This window comes from Brassica napus, chromosome C5 (genome assembly GCF_020379485.1).
Source record: "Brassica napus cultivar Da-Ae chromosome C5, Da-Ae, whole genome shotgun sequence".
Classification (NCBI taxonomy): Eukaryota; Viridiplantae; Streptophyta; class Magnoliopsida; order Brassicales; family Brassicaceae; genus Brassica; species Brassica napus.
Window position 1 is genome coordinate 30,265,601 of NC_063448.1, and position 17,589 is coordinate 30,283,189.

The following is a 17,589-nucleotide window of genomic DNA, read 5'->3' on the forward strand; positions in this document are numbered from 1 at the left end:
GTATAAAATATTTACTGGAACTAAGAAAAGAATCAGATGAAGGTGAAATAAAAAAAGTAGATCAGAGAGAGCAGTAGGGGCAATTTGGGAAAGAGAAGACCATAAGACTACAGTAATTTACCTTAATGTCTAATCATGTATACTTTTTTAATATCGGTCACATTTGGGTATATCTAGCCAATTGTCTCTTAAAATAACTCATAATTTGAGTTTGAATGTATTCAATCTTGTTGTGGTTCCAGCTTTGTGTGGATACGCAGAATTCTACTGAAGCTTTTCCTTGACTTTTGTTTTGCATGAAAAATTGAAAATACTTGGTGTTTTCATTTTCCAGTATTTTTCATCGAACCGAATTAAACCGTATTTAGTTTTCACTCGGTTAGTGTTTTGTTTTTGTTTTAAACCGAATAACTGGAATCGAACCTTAGTGAGACCTGGATGTGGCGTAATTGCTCTGCCTGATCAGTTGCCCTTCTCACCATCTAAAGCCACGAAACGGTAGCGTTTCAGATACAAACATGTCTTCTTTCTTTTTTTTTGCTTTTCTAGAAACGTTTTAACGGAGAGGGAGGAGGGAAAGAAGATATTCGAGAAGTGAATCCGCCATTAAAAGCCGAAGAAAGACGAAGAAGTGTGGAGGTGGGATCGAAAATGGATGATGATGACTTTGATTTGACCATGGAAGAGATGGATGCCCTAGAAAAAGAAGCTCTTGAGAGAATCAACCAGAACAAGGTTCTCGCTTTCTCAATTTTCCTTGTCCTTACGTTGGGGATTAATCTCGTGTTCAGCCCTAATGTGTGTTTTTCTTTTGCTCAGGTTCCTAATTTGTCTCAAGGGTCCAGAATCTTACCTTCATCTCTCGCCCCTAAACCAAACACTGGTCAGTTGAGTGATTCTCCAGTAGCAATGGTCTGTTGTTTCTTATTCTTACTCATTTGTGCCTTATCTCTCTCTCTCTGCGCCAAAAGGTGAGGGCGTTAAGGTCCCTCTGAAGATTTTGCTGCATCATAGTGGAGATCTTGCTGCAAAGTTCCCCTATAACCAGGTAATTTTTGTTAGAACAAGTCTTCATGTGGAGGTGTTTTGATCCTGAGACACTTACTTTATGTTTCTTATCATCCAGGCGGTGGTGGATGCTGTGCGTAAAATCCCTATGGCTCTTTGGAATGCTAAAGAAAGGTAGGATTCTTATCCATGCTTCATTTTGTTTCAATGGTCCTTGGCATGTAATGCCTTGTTTATTCTCTTCCAGGTTATGGATCTTTCCTCAATCTTCATTGTCATCAGCAGAAATTATTCTACGACAAGTTTCCAGCGTTAAAGTTGAGGTCAGCCTGAAAGTTCAGCTTCAACTAGCGTCTCTTAGGTACATTGCTTTATGTTTTTCTTCTGAAATGTCAGGTAGAGAACTTAGATCCTCTTGTGCAACGTGCAATAGCTTCTGCCTCAAGAGTTCCAGATCTACGGCGTAAGTCAACCATCCCATAGCCTGGCATTTTGCGTTTTGTGTTTTATTACTGAAGAATATGTTTATGTTTTGGACTCTTTTTCTCTTTTCTGATTCCCTAGATCTGTATGACAAGATACCAAGCCACATTGAGCCAAAGCTTCTTCCGTTTCAGCGAGATGGCATAGAGTATGTCAGCTATGTTTAGTCTTCTTTATTAGCTGTGATTCTTCACTAATATCAACTCATTAGTAACTTACTGGCCGTTTTGCTGCCTGATAACTGTTTCCTTTGCCTCATGCTCTGTTTCTTCCTTTCTGGTAAGGTTTATATTGCAGCACGGAGGGCGTGTGCTCCTAGCGGATGAAATGGGTCTGGGAAAGACTCTGCAGGCAAGTGGTTTTCTTTCTCATATTATTCAATATATCCTTTAATTTCTTTACAAGAGTCTTATTCTCATTCATAGGAGAAGATTTCTATTGTCAATTGCTTAGTAGATATCCTTGACATTAGAACACATTTATCATAATATTCCTCCTCACAAGTATGTCTCCTTGAAAAATCAACAAGACACTAATTCTGGAGAATCTTTTTGTCATTCACTCTGCTTGTAAATTCTTTAAATCAATTTTGTTGCCTATTGTCTGTGCAGGCAATTGCTGTGACTACATGCGTTCAAGAATCTTGGCCAGTTCTGATTATTGCACCATCTTCCTTACGTTTACATTGGGCAACGGTAAGCTCAAGATCTTTGTTTGAATTTTATTTGACGTTCTGTATGTCACTTAAAAGTTCACTATGTTGCTTTCTTGCAGATGATTCACCAATGGCTGCATGTACCTCCGTCAGACATAGTTGTATGTGGTTTGGTGTTTGTATAACGTTGAGTAGCTAGGATATAGCTATTCTTTGTATGTTGCTCTCTCTCTCTCTCTTTCATCTAAGTCATCCTTTTTAGTAGGTAGTTTTACCGCAACCAGGTGGATCAAACAAGTGCGGATTTACTATAGTTTCCTCGAATACAAAGGGCACAATCCATCTTGATGGTGTCTTCAACATTATCTCTTACGATGTGGTCACCAAACTGGACAAACTCCTGATGGCGTTGGACTTTAAGGTAATTAACTAGACATTGCTTCATAGTATTAGCAACTTTTGGTTGATTGTTCCCGTCTTCCTGACATCTTGATTTATAGTTTTACTAATCAAGCACGTGGGAGTGAGTTTTTTGTTTTTGAGTGGAGGGGAAGAAAGCATTTATGGATTCTGCGTGCCGTATCTTGCAAATAAAGCTTTTTTTTTTTGGTTTTAGTCTCATATATTTGGGGTTTCACTATGAAATTATCCTTCTTTTCAGGTTGTCATAGCAGATGAATCACATTTTCTTAAAAACGCTCAAGCAAAGAGGACAACTGCTACCCTTCCAGTCATAAAGGTAATATTGATATATCATCCACTCATCGTTTTAGGTTCTGCTAACTGATGGAAAATCAGTTTCTTTTTGGTGCTATTGTAAAACTTTTGCTTCATTGTTAATATTCTCGGTATTTTTTATTCTCTATAATTTCAGAAAGCTCAATATGCAATCCTGCTGAGTGGAACTCCTGCTTTATCTAGACCAATAGAGCTATTCAAACAGGTTATCTATCCAGTTTTACTAGTGTCGCATTCCTTCTCATTTATTAGGCTTTGAATTTTTGATGTAATTTGAATCAACTAACAAAACCCTTCATTCTTTATCTCTTGTCAGCTGGAAGCTCTATACCCAGATGTATATAGAAATGTTCATGAATACGGTAGCAGATACTGCAAAGGCGTAAGTTACTGCTCATTGAGAAACTGCCTAAGGGTTTCATGTAGGGGGTAGTTACTGTGCATCATAAATTTTATATTGTTTCAATTTAATTTCAGGGGGTTTTTGGAATATATCAAGGCGCAAGCAATCATGAAGAGTTGCACAATTTGATGAAGGCAACAGTAATGATTCGAAGACTTAAAAAGGATGTCTTGTCTGAACTTCCGTCAAAACGAAGACAGCAGGTTATTAGTAGTAGCTCTTTCTCTCATGTCCCCATGCATCTAATCTGATGTGATCTTTTACTGCTTGCTATTGATTTATTCTCACGTTCTTATTTATATCTTTGTGTAAATAGGTCTTCTTAGATTTAGCCGAGAAAGACATGAAGCAAATCAATGCTTTGTTTCGTGAGGTAACATTGGTGTAGTTTTCACTATCGATGCATTTTACACTCCTTGAAGGAACTGATTTTGAGAAAAAGAATGGCCTTTCTTTCTCTTTTACAGCTAAAGGTTGTAAAGGCAAAAATTAAGGATTGCATGTCGGAAGATGACATCAAATCACTTAAATTTACAGAGAAGCAACTTATCAATAAGGTATTGATTTGCTTTTTCTAGATTGTTTCTTCACATCTTCTATATAACAATGGGCCTACTTCTTGATTCAGCTGGGTGTACTTTTAGCTGATAAGATATGTTCTTCTTTTGTTTCGTTGGATCTTCTTGTTATTTCCTAGTTTCTTTAACATCTCATTTTATATTTTAGATCTACACTGATTCCGCTGAAGCCAAAATCCCAGCAGTGACTGATTATCTAGGAACTGTACTTGAGGTAATGGCGCCTTTTTGCAATAAGCTGTTTCGAAAATTTTCTCATACATGTCTGACATCTGTTCTATCCTTTCTCTTTGAGCACTATGATACAGGCTGGTTGCAAATTTCTAGTATTTGCTCATCATCAGTCCATGCTTGAAGCATTACACCAGTTTCTAAAAGTAAGGCATTGAATTCTCATCAAAGCTTTCCCAAACCACCAACCCCCCCCCCCCCCCCCCCCCCCACCACTGTTCCTCAAACGAGTTACAAAAAAATGCAGAAAAAGAAAGTGGGCTGCATCCGGATTGATGGAAGTACCCCTGCCTCCTCTAGACAAGTATTGGTTTCAGACTTTCAGGGGAACGATGAGATAAAAGCAGCAGTGGTAAGTATTTTCATCATTTGTTAAACATGAGTTTCCTACCCATCTCTCACCATGCCACTGTAGTAGGAATTATAATTTGTCCTTTTGTGGATAGAGCTGACTTTCCTGAGATGCATCCTTGGTTGATTCTCCTGAAACCATATAATTTGTTATTTTATTCATTTGAAGGTTTTTAACAATTTAATTGCAAAACGATACTTTAAAAGCACAGAGAAGTAATACAAGTAAAGAATTGAATCTTCTTGCTTTTTTTTGGTTTTGGTGCAAAATTTATATTTTATGTATAAGTCTTACTCCTTTAAATCTGTAGTAAAGATTACTAGTCCTTTAATTTATTGTTTGTTTGTTGCAGCTGTCAATACGAGCTGCTGGTGTTGGGATAACTTTGACAGCAGCAAGCACTGTTATCTTTGCGGAGTTGGCATGGACTCCAGGTGACCTGATACAGGCAGAAGATCGTGCACATAGGATTGGTCAAGTGAGTCATGAAACAATAGTTTAATGGAGTCACAGTCACGCCCATATATCTAACTGATCGTTTGCAGCGTCATTTTTAAACCCTTCCTATGGCTTTTGCTTCATTTCTACAGGTCTCCTCAGTTAACATACACTACCTTCTAGCAAATGACACTGTTGACGACATCATCTGGTTCTTTCTCATTAACATTTACAGTTGATAGTTCAATGATTTATTTTATTTTTTGTTTGTTTGTTCTTTGTGCATTACGCTGAACTTGCTCACTCTTTTGTACAGGGATGTCGTTCAGAGCAAGCTGGAGAATCTGGGACAGGTATTCTCGTTCTCTATGTCAACTCACCAGGAGAGAAAATCTCTTGGTGTGATATAATTATGATTATCTGCAGCATGCCGTTGACTATTATTACTTTGTGAACGATTTGCAACACAGATGCTTGATGGACAAGAGAATGCTCTGGAGGTTTCATCTAGTCATGTGATGAACAGTCCACTAAAACCGAGAAACAGCCCCTCGAAGCAGCAAACTCTAGACCCGTTCTTGAAGCGCTGCAAGAGATCATTATATGATGACACTGAAGAACGTCCGACGCCTAAAGTTCCCAGAAACTGAAAGTAAAAAATTTTCAAGATCCCATCAGCATTTTTTGTTGCTTGCAGAAACGCATGATTGTGTGGGTAAAATGACCATTTTGTAATATTTTTGGGCAACCAAATAGCCGTTAGTACTTTTAGGCTTCCATACAATTTGGATCCTCAGAGTTCATGACCTTGCAAAATAACTTTTTGTCAAAGTTGATCTCTACAGGTCTTTATCACAACAGATTTTATTTGAATGAGACATAATCAAGACATTCTTGACCAAAGAATTTTGTGACAATAGTTTCCACATCAGTCATCTAAGCATTAGTCTCCTTCACATATCTAACGTTTGAACCATCTCAACACTTCCCTATGCAGTTGCAAGCCACAGCGGATCCTTCCATGCCCGCCATTGCCTTTTGAAACTCATCCAACAACAAAGCCCCTCCTGACTTCTTGCATTTTCTTCCGATACAATTGGAACTGCTTCTAAGTCTTCATTGTTTGTCCAGGATTAACAATTGAGCGAAAGGATGTGGATGCAGCAGAGGAAGCTTCAACGCTTCATCGCGTTCTTGCAATAATGTGCATCTTCTTCGAGCTTATTAGGAAGGGTTCCTGCTCAAGAATCGGTTTAGCCTTGTTTCCAAAAGAACTCATGTCAACTACTTTTCCTTTGCCACAGTCACTGCCACTCGATTCAGAAGAAGATGATGATTTCGAGTTCAATTCAGTCATCATTTTCAGTTTTATGTGGCAATGCGTTTGTGCCTTCTCTTCTTTCCTCTGTTTCTTCAATAGCTTCTCCTTTGTTTTTTTTTTTGAATAACCCGGTGTTATCCTAGCCTCCACCGAGGTAGATCCAGACTAGACAAGTGTCCGTAGCAGTCTACATTATCGGTTGGAGTATGCTTCGGTCACCGGACGCTGGGAGAGCCCGGATGTTAAATTTTGCCCCCCAATGGCAAGCGGGATTCAAACCCAGGTCCGTATCGGGGAGAAACTCCCTCAATAGCTTGTCCTCTGTGTACAACTGCTCCAGTTGACTGCTCCAGTTGCTTAACCAAGATCTCTGTTGCTTCCTGCGCAAACAAAAACAAGATCATTCCATTTCTAATTTTCTTTCTTGAATCCAACAAAACAGTATCAAGCTGATTGAAACTGGAAAGCAAACAGGATCAAGACCAAGCCCTATGCTTGATAACATTTTCAAGTTTTTAGAAAGAGAGCTTTAACCTTTAAGAGCCTTAGCTAATACCACATATGTACTTTGTTTCATAGTCTTGTTTCCTGAAACCATAGGTGTTGAATCAAAGGGGATATCTCCTGATTCTAATAGGATCATGGCATTTGGCAACCGTATTCATGATTTTGTCGTGCCAGGCCGTAAGATCTTCTGGCTCTCAGCTCTTGACGTGGGAACAGCTGGCACTTAATGGTAGCAAGACCATGCAATAAACACCAATGGTAAAAGTTCTGCACACATCTTCTTTGCTCATCCTAATTCGCTTGTTCAACTCAATTGCATATGGCTTAAACAGCAAGCTATCCATGAAACATTCTCTTTTGTTTGTTATGTATAACTACTATAATCTATGAAGGCAGATTGACCTAAACTGAAACCCTTGGAAAGTTAGATTCTTGCCGGAGCTGTTATATAGACGGCTACCAAGCAATTTATGATGGTCTCACTCAACCAGCAATGTTCAATAACTTTTCAACATTGTGTTACATGGAAAAACAAAAAAATGGCCGTATTATGTTTGGACTAATTTTCTTTTACGTTTACAAGTACCAATACGTTTTTTTTTAACACTTAAAAAAGCTTGTTTTAAAGCTAAGTAAAACAAGCTTTTTTAATGACAAACAATAAAGATAAGAAAATAACATTAACACAACGTCCTTACAAAAGTATCACCTCTTTTACATGCTATGATCAACGCATTGAAAGTGACTACATCAGAGGCTAATTTTCATCTTTATCATATAGATGAGAGCAAAAACTTAAAAACAAATCCTGGTGTAGTCACTTTCAGTGCATTGATCGAAGCAATAAACAGGTCAAAACCCGAGTTTTGTGATCTTGCCAATATAAGGGGGAGCAAGAGAGGGTTGATGATAGCTTCGGTACAAATTTTTTCTCCATAAGAATGTAAGAGGCGAATCATATTAAGAGAGGGAAAAAAGAAAGATAAATGTTGATATATAGAGAACGAAAGAAGATAAGAAATGAGAGATATAAGAAATGAGAGCAGAGAAGCAGGCGGCGGACAAGCGTTGAAGGAAAGAAACCCTAAAAGAGTAAAGAAACCCTAAAAGAGTAAATAATGGGCCGAGATATGGGCATATGCGACCCAATTTTAATAAAATTCTAACGATAAACTGGTTTTGTTTCCATTACGGTTTAACTTTCTTTTTTTTTTGGTCTGGCAAGTAACTGAAATTCACAAATTTCATGGTGAGCAACAAATGTGTAGATTTAGATTTTTTTTTTTTTCATTGGCTGGGTTACAAATTCTCTGGTTACTGTCAGTAAATGAGGCAAACAATATTTTTTTTTTGGGTAAAATGAGGCAAACAATATGTTTTTGTGTAGGCTCTCTGTGAATACTACAGAACGATGGATAAGCTGATAGTTTATATATATTTCGTGAGGATTTAGAGAAAATAGGCTTGAAGAGAAGTATTATTAATCAGACAAATAAGAACAAGAGAGGTTACAAAGTATTCAGTAAGAACCCTAGTTCTAGCCGTCTAGTTCTAGTCTCTAAGTCTTGGGGGAGTCAATGAAATACATATAAACATATTGTTTGCCTCATTTACTGACAGTAACTGCATGAGGAAACAAATTTAAGTTTTAAGTATTAATATTTATTTATTTGTATACTAAAATATTTCTCTACATAATGTATCAGTAAAATAAAATAAAACAAAACTGATGCTAATTTGTTCTGATATATTTTCTTTTGTGACGCTTTAACATTGAAACAATAAACAATGATTACAGACAAAATATTACAATTTTTATTGATGATTGATGTTAGGGGATTTTTGTGTAGGTTCTTTGTGAGTACTACGGAACAATGGATAATCTGATAGTTTATATGTATTTCGTGAGGATTTAGAGAGGATAGGCTTATAGAGACGTATTATTAATCAGAAAAACAAGAACAAGAGAGGTTACAAAGTATTCAGTAAGAACCCTAGTTCTAGCCGTGTAGTTCTAGTTTCTAAGCCTTGGGAGAGTCGATCATTTGTTTTAGGGTTTTAGTAGTCCTTATAAAGTCGTCTAGGAGTCGGTTTCCTTAGGTTAAACTCTTACATATTCGGAAATATGGAAAGTTCTCCTTATCAGAAGTTTTTCATTTCTTGGAAGGGAGCTCGGTTCCAGGGATCGAACTCGGGGTTCCTTCTAGCGTGGACCTGAAGCGTTCCCTTATCGGGGACCCGAGAGTCTGGGTCCTGCCTGGAGGCTGCAGGAAATGATACCGGATTATTTTTCTCCAACAGTTTGCCCCTTATTTCTTGATTTCGTCATCGAAGTCGGGGAATAACCTGTGCACTCAAGTCAACCGGAGTTGCTCATTCTCAGCAGGCTCCCCTTAGGCAGGACCCCGTTCCGCTGGTCTTGTTGGCTTGGGTTCCACTCAAGCCGAAACTCATTCTGAACCCAGATGAGAATTGGTTCCTTCGTATTTGACCGGAGTCTAGTAGTAGTTTCTCTTATCTTCTGGAGACGATGAGGCTGGAACTCTGAAGTCTTAACCATGAGCGGGGCTGGAGATAATTCTTGCTGGGAGAATCTAGGGATCTTCGAGGCTATGACCCTTTGTTTTGAGGAAAAAAGGTAGAAACATTGCTTCCCTTAGCGCCTTTCCTTTTTCCAGGCCGGTCGTTTCTTTCGTAAAGGACTCTCCTAGGGATTTGGAAATATCTGATTTCCTTTTTCCTGGCTCCAAAAAGGAAAGAATCAGGCATATATTTAGGGTGTCTGATGCGTAGAGTTTCATTCATCCCTTATTTCAGAAGATGAACTCTGATCTTCCTCTTTCGCTCGTGGGTGGTCGCGTGAGACCTTGCTGCCTATTTACTGATCCTTTCTCCTCCCCTGTTGCTTCTTTCGGAGAAGTTTCTGAAACTGATAGCGAGGTGATTCCAAGGGCGCATTTGAAGCAACGTGGTTCCCTCGTTCTCGACGATGGCCCGCGTTCTGAAATTCAGGAGGGAGGTGTGAAGGTGATACGGAGGAAGTACGGGATCCATTCTTCGGTGCAGATGAGGAGTTCTTTGGATTTTGAGCGCGCTCATGATGGGGGGCCAGGCGAGATAGCCATTTTTGAGGCGTATTTGGTAGCAGGTTTTCGGGGAATCGTCCCTTCGCTTGTGGCTGAAGTATCGTCGTTTTTGGGTTTCTGTCCTTCTCAACTTACTCCTTCATCCTGGAAGACTTTAATGTCGATCCAAGTACTTGGGGAGCTTTATGGCCTTGATACCGGGGTACACGAATTTCTATACTCCTACTATTTTGCCCCTCTGACGATCATGCATGGGTTCTACCACCTCCAGCCTCGCGACGGCGCTCCCTTGGTTGAAGAACCTTCGAGAGGTACCTGGGGTAGTTACCCCTTTGGGGACAACTGGACCAGTCGGTACGTGTTTATGAAGATCCAGGAACCCTTCCATTACCCTACGTTCTGGCGTACCGTTGGCAAGCCTTGCTTCGGGCGCCTTTTCCTTCGTTAGTTGCTGGTCTGCTGATAAATGATTTTGCTTTCAGATGTGTCTCGTCCGGTATCCTTTCTTGGGGAAGCCGTGGCGAAAAAGATGTTGGCGATTCCTCAATGTTTTCGTGGAGTGCACTTCCTGATGAGCAAGGCGGTCCTGCGTCACAGTCGTCTTTGGGGTAAATCTCTGTGTCTTGGTCCTTTCTTTAGTAGAATCCCGTCTTGGTAGGGTCTAATTTTTTCATTTTTTACCCCCGAGGGAATATTGCGAGACTTTCTGTTTTTGTCCTCTATGACGAATATCAGCAGGCTGGAGCGCGAAGAAGACGCCCTTTCTATGCTCCCACACCTCGTTTGACTAGGTAACACCGCCAGCTGCTAGGACTAGGCCACTCCCCTCCAGGACCGTGATTGGAGATTCATCGTTGATGGACGTTCGACAGAGGCTTCTTACTGAGTTGTTTCTTCTTCGTAACCGGGTGCGAGACATGGCAGCTCAGCGCGACTTATTGATTTGGCAGGTGAGAGCTTCGGCTAGATGGGAGCTTATGAAGGAATAGCTGGAAGGTAGGACAAAATGCTGGGATCCTGAAGAAGAACATCGTCGACATCTGCTTGGTTCTGAAGGATTGGATCATCACTTTAGAGGGTGCCCTCAAGTAGATTCGAGGTCTGCTGCAGAGTCTCGAGTCTCAGCCAGTCCACCTTTCTAGATGTTTGTTGCCTTTTGTCAAGTCTGTTTTTTTAATAATGGTTTCTTGTTACCTTTCTTGATTTTTCTTTGGAACGATGTTCTTTGGTAATGAATTTATTTTCCTGCAAACCCTATCTCCTTTTTTCCCGTAAGTTCAGAATTAAGAACTTAGCCTGAAGGTCTCTTGAGGACCCAGAGGTTTTATCTTTGGATCCTGAGATCGTAGTCGGGCCCAGGGGTTAATAAGAACCTGGAGGTTTACCTTTTCCAGGCCCTGAAGAAATTTGTTCAGGACCCGGAGACTGCATGGGGACCCGAAAGTTCTTAATAACCCGGGGGTACTCAGTTTTAATTTTAAGGGACTGTATTCTGCCATCCTAGGTGATGCCACTACCGGTACATGTTGGGATTTCGCATTCACCGCTCGGAAGCTGGTCACTATCGAGCTCCCGTGCTGCATGCTGCTTTCTGCAGAAAGCCACTATCAGACTTAGAGGGTGCTGGTGTGGGTGAAAACCCAAGTGCCAGACTTTGCTACTTTCCACGTCTGGAGAAGTAGAGTATTATGTGGTGCTCCCGGACTTTTGCACTTGCTCAATGGCAATTATACCTCGTGTTCCCTATATTATTCTAGCACGTAGCGTTTTAATACAGGTACTTTCACATTTTTGGTATTTTTGTTTGGGACCCCGATATGCCTGAGGCTATACCGGAGTTTTAGGTAGTATTGACGGCATACTCAGGTTTGTGCAGACCCATTCCTACCTTATGTCTCATACCCTTTTTGTTTTTCGTGGTCGTACCACTTGTTATTAAGGGTTGGCCAGGATCGAAGGTCTCTTGGACCTGATCCAGCTCGTTTGCCCCTTTAAGTATTATGGCATTCCTTCTACTCTTTTATAGTCGGAACTATTATATAAGCTTTTAGTCCGGGGACGTTTCAGCATACATAGGAGTAGGAAAACATAATGCTTAAAAAATGGATATAGAGAATATGATCTAGTGATCTTAGTTAGAAATGATAAGCTTTAAGGTGTAGGGCATTCCAGCAATTGGGTTGTATTTTACCTTTGGCATCTTGAAGCCTGTATGCCCCTGCTACCCGTACCTCTATTATCTTGTAGGGTCCTTCCCATCCAGGGGTGAGTTTCCCAGTTGTTTTCGCTGTTCGTCGCAGGACCCAGTCGCCTTGCTGGAAGGTTCTGGTTCTGACCTTCTTGTTGTAGGTCTTGGCTACTTCTGGCTGGTAGGACCAATTTCTCAGTCGGGCAGTTTCTCTCTTTTCTTCGAGTATATCGAGACTTAGCAACATTAGCTCGTGGTTTTCTTCCTGAGAGGTAGTCCCCGAGACTGTGGTCTTTACGTGCATTTCGGTGGGGATTATAGCCTCTGCTCCGTATACCAGCACGTAGGGGGTTTCCTGGGTTGCTGTCTTTGGGGTGGTCCGATAGGCCCAGAGGACTCCATGCAGCTCTTCTGCTCAGTTTCCCTTGGAACCCTCCAAGCACTTCTTCAGCATGTTTACCACAGTTTTATTTATGGACTCTGCTTGCCTGTTAGACAGGGGGTGTCGTGGCATAGCGAAGGAGAGTCTGATGCCCTAGTTTTTGCAGAACTCCTTGAAATTGTGGCTCGTAAACTGGGGCCGTTGTCAGTGATGATTTCTTCTGGAACGCCGAACCGTGTGATTATGTTTGTCCATATGAACTTTCTGATCTAGAGATCGGTTATTCTCATGAGTGCTTCTGCCTCAATCCATTTCGAAAAGTAGTCTGTCACTATCAGGAGGAAGACCTTTTGCTCCGGCGGCATGGGAACTTCCCTACTATATCCATGCCCCATTTCCTGAATGGCCAGGGCGAGCTTATGGATTTGAGGTTCTCTGGAGGTAGTCTGGAGACAGGTGCGTGCCTTTGGCATCTGTCACAATGTTTATCTTTTTGGTTGGCGTCGTCGGCCATCGTGGGCCAGTAATAACCTGCTCTTTTGGCTCTCAACACTAGGCTCTTGCCGCTGGAATGAGCCCGCAATCTCCCTCGTGTAATTCCACTAGGATCTTGGTCGCTTCAAGGGGTGTAACGCATCTCAGATATGGGCCAGAGAATGACCTGTGGTATAGCTTCCCCTGAGAGAGGCAATACCTAGTGGCCTTCTTCTTGATTTTCCTGCTCTCGTTGTGGTCTTCTGGAAGTATGTCGTCTTCTAGATATCAGACCAAGGGAGTCATCCAGGTTTCTTCTTCTTCGATGGAGGAAATCTCTTCGTTTTGTGGCTCTACTAGGGTGGCTGGCCATTGGAGAACCAACAGGGGGATGCTTATCTGGGTCTGTGTCTTGAGGGCGGATCGTAAGTTAGCCAGAGCATCAGCTTGTGAGTTCTGCTCCTTGGGGATCTGAGTGAGCTTACAGCTTTTGAGCTTCTTGATGAGTCGTTGAGCGACTACCAGATATCGGATCATACTGTCGTCTTTAGCCTAATACTCTCCCTGTGCCTGGTTGATAATCAGTTGGGAGTCGCTATAGACTTGGATGTTCTCTGTGCCCAGCTGGTGAGCGAGCGATAACCCAGCGATCAAGGCCTTGTACTCGCTTTCGTTGTTCATTGCTTTGAAGTTGCATCTTACGGCCCTCGAGGCTGTGTTCCCTGTTGGGGACGCGAGTACAATTCCTACTCCTGCTCCTCGAACGTTACTGGAGCCGTCCACGTGTAGGACCCATTCCCCTTCTTCCTTTGTCCCACTCTGAAGGCGTACCTCATGCTCGAGAGCCGGGAGTAAAGATGGAGAGAATTTGGCCACGAAGTCTGCTAAGGTCTGGGACTTAATTGCCCTAGTGGGTCGGAAGATTATGTCGTATTCTCCCAGCTCTACTGCCCACTTTGCCAATCGTCTGAAGACCTCATGCTTATGTAGGACCAGCTTTATAGGGAAGAAAGTGACCACCACCACCGGATGAGCTTGAAAGTAAGGTCGTAATTTGCGAGCAGCGACCATTAGGGCCAGGGCCAACTTCTCCAGGTGAGTGTAGTGGGTTTCTGCGTCTAAGAGGGCTTTGCTCACGTAGTAGATTGGCAGTTACTTGGTTTCCTCTTCTCGAACCAAGACGGCACTAACTGCATGCTCTGAGACAGTGAGGTATAGTAGTAAGACTTCGCCAAGCAAGGGTTTTGATAAGAGAAGGGGAGTAGTAAGATAATCCTTGAACTCTTGTAGAGCCGATTCGCACTTCTCGGTCCATTCAAAATCCTTTGGCCTCTTGAGGGTTTCGAAGAAGGTGTGGGACTTATCAGAGAGCCTAGAGATGAATCTGCTTAAAGCCGCCATTCTGCCAGTTAGCTTCTGGACTTCTTTTACGCTCCTCGGGGAAGGAATTGAATGGATAGCTCTGATCTGGTCTGGATTAGCTTCGATGCCCCGGTGGGTCACAATGTACCCTAAGAATTTTCCAGAGCTGTCGCCGAAGGAGCATTTAGCTGGGTTGAGCTTCATATTGTATTTACGGAGGGTAGAAAAGGCCTGTTGCAGGTGCGAGATATGGTTCTCCGCCTCTAGGGATTTCACCAGCATGTCGTCAATGTAGACCTCCATAGTTTCTCCTATTTGATCCGTGAACATCATGTTTACCAACCTCTGATATGTCGATCCTGCGTTCTTCAGGCCAAAGGGCATGACCTTGTAGCAGTAGATCCCCTGAGACGTCATGAAGGAGGTTTTCTCTTGATCTTCAGGCTTCATGAGTATTTGGTTGTAGCCGGAGAAAGCATCCATGAAGCTCATTAGCTGGTGTCCAGCCATAGCATCGACAAGCTTATCGATGTGCGGCAGAGGGAAAGGGTCCTTTCGGCAGGACTTGTTGAGGTCTGTCAAATCGATGCAGACCCGCCATTTTCCGTTCTTCTTCTTGACCACAACCACGTTGGCTAGCCACTCTGGGTACTGCACCTCTCGGATGAACTTTGCTTCTAATAGGTTCCTTACCTCTTCGTTGATTATAATGTCTCTTTCTGGAGCGAACTTTCTTCGCTTCTGTCTTGTAGGCTGGTGAGAGGGATCCACCTGTAGCTGATGCATAATGATCTCGGGGTCGATCCCGGGCATGTCCGAATGGGACCACGCGAAGCAATCGGAATTGGACCTGAGAAAATCTACTAGCCTTCTTCTTAATCCCTCGGGGAGCTTGGAGCCGATCTTGAGGTTACGAGTTGAAATGCCTTCGACTAGTGGCACGTCATCCATATCCTTGACTTCTGGTTCCTCTGTGTGCGGAACTTGGGACTTGATTTGCGGGGGCGGTGCGGCCTCGATTTGTTTCTTCAGAGCGACTTGGTAGCAGCGGTGGGTAGTCTCCTGATCTCCTCGAATCCCCCTAACACCCCAAGGAGTTGGAAATTTTATCGTCTGATGGAGAGTCGAGGGAACTGCCCCCATTCCAGGAATCCACGCTCGGCCCAAGATCACGTTGTAGGGGGAGTGACAGCTGACTACCAGGAGCCTAGTAGATAGGCTGACCTCTTCAGCATGGACAGGGAGGACAACCTCCCCTGTCGTTTCCTTGACCTCCCTGCTGAATCTGACAAGGGAGATTGCTTTTCGTATTGGGGCTTTCTCCTCCAGCCCCAGACCTTGGTATGCGGTCTGGAAGATGATATTACTGGAGCTGCCGCTATCCACCGGTATTCGTTTAACCAGTCAGTTTGCTATAGTAAACGAAATGATGAGGGCATCGTGGTGTGGCACCAAGACTCCCTCTCGTTCTTCGTCGATGATAGTTATTTCATTGGTTTCGGGATACTCTAATTTGATCCTCTCGGAGTTGCCCCATACAACGCGGGCGTTTTCCTGAATAGTGGTGTGGTTCACGTTGTACGCCTCCGGTCCTTCAGATATGACATGGATCGTCCTAGCTCGTAGGCATGACGGGACGGGCTCGGCTTTGACGAGTTCGTCTGCTCGACTTTGTAAGTTGTCGGATAAGCCCTGGGGCTTGATTCCTCTTTGAATGGCTTCGGATAACTCGTTACGTTTATCCATCGCCATCATTACGTAGTTAGATTACTCCCCTCCTTCTAGCGCCAAACTCTTAGGGGATTTTTGTGTAGGCTCTTTGTGAGTACTATGTAACGATGGATAAGCTGATAGTTTATATGTATTTCGTGAGGATTTAGAGAGGATAGGTTTGAAGAGACGTATTATTAATCAGACAAACAAGAACAAGAGAGGTTACAAAGTATTCAGTAAGAACCCTAGTTCTAGCCGTCTAGTTCTAGTCTCTAAGTCTTGGGGGAGTCGATCCTTTGCTTTAGGGTTTTAGTAGTCCTTATATAGCCGTCTAGGAGTCGGTTTCCTTAGGTTAAACTTTTCCATATTCAGAAATATGGAAGGTTCTCCATATCGGAAGTTTTCCATTTATTGGAAGGGAGCTCGGTTCAAGGGACCGAACTCGTGGTTCCTTCTAGCGGGGACCTGGAGCATTCCCTTATCGGGGACCCGAGGGTCTGGGTCCTGCTTTGAGGCTGGAGGAAATGATACCCGAGTATTTTTCCCCAACAATTGGTAACAAAAAATGTTTTCTTACCAATCATCTTTTCCCCTGTATATTTTCATCTTTAGGCTATTTATTCTTTTGTAAATGCCTATTCTTTCTGCTATGATTAGTACATTTCACATTTCATCAATTTTTTTTTTGAAAAAGATTAATTCGTTTAAAAGTATGATATTTTTTATTGTCTCTTTGTCGGGCCTTTTGTAGTGAGGTGAAACCCGCCTCCAAAAATAGCCCCCTGGAGTCCGGTGTGTCTCAAGTTGTCGGATATGTTGGGTATTTTTTTTTATTTGGGTGGTGTTATCTGAGACCAGTTGTTTATGAATTTGAAAACCCAGTTTGAGATTTTGATTTTTTGGTTTAATTACAAGAATTGATTGATGTTCAGTTTGGGGGTCGATATATTCTTGTTGGAATACGAATCACTTTGTTGTTAATAATCATTTCGTTTCTTAGTTTGCGGGCTCCAAAGTGTGGTCACTTTGTATTCTTTGTTTTTCCGTTTTCTCTTATTCTCTGGGTTATCTTCTCTTTTTTTGTTGGTATCCTTTTTCTGTCGATTTTCTTCCTTCCGATCAAATTTTTATGGCGTCTCCTATCGAAGTAGTAATTGGTTATCTTGTTATAAATCAATGGAAAATCAAATCCTTTGATTTATATCAATTAAATCTTGTAACTAATCCAAGAGAGATCATTTTCTTAGTTTGTGAGAGGCGATTTGTATTAGTTATACGAGAACCGTTTCATAAGATGTTTTACAAAAAACCTTTCATATAGGTTATGTATTGTAGCCGAAGTGTTTTAGATTGACTGAGGGCTGTGTTTAGCCATATGTTTGAGGCACTATATGTTGTGGGTTAGACCATGCCATTTTTTTGTTAGCGTTAAAGTCATGTTAGTTTGAAATTTTCCTAAAGGATGTACCCACAATTGGTTTGAGCTTTACAGAAGGAGTAATTGTCCAAGGGCCAAAGAGTTTGAGTTGAGAATGTTAGGCCTTTATGAACACTGTGTAGAGAAGCTTTGTCGAGATACATAAAGGTTGTGTTTTAACCGCAGATTTTACGAGAAACAATTTTCTTTTGATTCTGATTTTTCCTAAAAGTATTTTTGTCTCTCTCATTAA

General features: G+C 42.0%; 2 protein-coding genes and 1 pseudogene across 4 annotated transcripts; 1 reads left to right on the forward strand and 2 right to left on the reverse strand.

The window, feature by feature from the left end:
* Positions 1-473: 473 nt before the first annotated feature.
* LOC111206490 (SWI/SNF-related matrix-associated actin-dependent regulator of chromatin subfamily A-like protein 1) lies at positions 474-5,717 on the forward strand. Of its 3 annotated transcripts, none has more exons than XM_048756953.1 (24): positions 474-883; positions 972-1,048; positions 1,127-1,182; positions 1,256-1,331; positions 1,405-1,471; positions 1,573-1,639; positions 1,776-1,842; positions 2,103-2,186; positions 2,266-2,307; positions 2,412-2,567; positions 2,808-2,885; positions 3,021-3,089; positions 3,201-3,266; positions 3,362-3,490; positions 3,604-3,660; positions 3,755-3,844; positions 4,014-4,079; positions 4,174-4,242; positions 4,344-4,448; positions 4,801-4,926; positions 5,039-5,097; positions 5,203-5,239; positions 5,357-5,558; positions 5,589-5,717. In XM_048756953.1, the coding sequence occupies exons 1-23, from the start codon at positions 652-654 to the stop codon at positions 5,534-5,536; spliced, it is 2,055 nt and encodes a 684-aa protein (XP_048612910.1). In that variant the 5' UTR covers positions 474-651; the 3' UTR covers positions 5,537-5,558; positions 5,589-5,717. The 3 variants fall into 3 exon arrangements, with proteins under 3 accessions (XP_048612910.1, XP_022559211.1, XP_022559212.1); XM_022703491.2 differs by having other exon boundaries at positions 478-735; positions 820-883; positions 5,357-5,717; XM_022703490.2 differs by having other exon boundaries at positions 475-883; positions 5,357-5,717.
* Positions 5,718-5,750: 33 nt separating this feature from the next.
* LOC125587200 lies at positions 5,751-6,712 on the reverse strand (annotated as a pseudogene).
* Positions 6,713-13,996: 7,284 nt separating this feature from the next.
* On the reverse strand, positions 13,997-15,958 carry LOC111206141. Its single transcript, XM_022702513.1, has 2 exons — positions 15,630-15,958; positions 13,997-15,584 (listed from the first exon to the last, which is right to left on the reverse strand). The coding sequence occupies exons 1-2, from the start codon at positions 15,956-15,958 to the stop codon at positions 13,997-13,999; spliced, it is 1,917 nt and encodes a 638-aa protein (XP_022558234.1).
* Between the last annotated feature and the right edge of the window lie 1,631 nt (positions 15,959-17,589).

What these genes read in the sequence shown, in the direction of transcription:
- LOC111206490 (XM_048756953.1), top strand. Translation starts at nt 652, where the DNA reads ATGGATGATGATGACTTTGATTTGACCATGGAAGAGATGGATGCCCTA. An exon ending in TTTCCAGCGTTAAAGTTGAG is followed by an intron (nt 1,332 to 1,404) that starts GTCAGCCTGAAA and finishes CTGAAATGTCAG; the next exon opens with GTAGAGAACTTAGATCCTCT. An exon ending in TACGTTTACATTGGGCAACG is followed by an intron (nt 2,187 to 2,265) that starts GTAAGCTCAAGA and finishes GCTTTCTTGCAG; the next exon opens with ATGATTCACCAATGGCTGCA.
- LOC111206141 (XM_022702513.1), bottom strand. Translation starts at nt 15,958, where the DNA reads ATGGCGATGGATAAACGTAACGAGTTATCCGAAGCCATTCAAAGAGGA. An exon ending in CACGATGCCCTCATCATTTC is followed by an intron (nt 15,585 to 15,629) that starts GTTTACTATAGC and finishes ACCGGTGGATAG; the next exon opens with CGGCAGCTCCAGTAATATCA.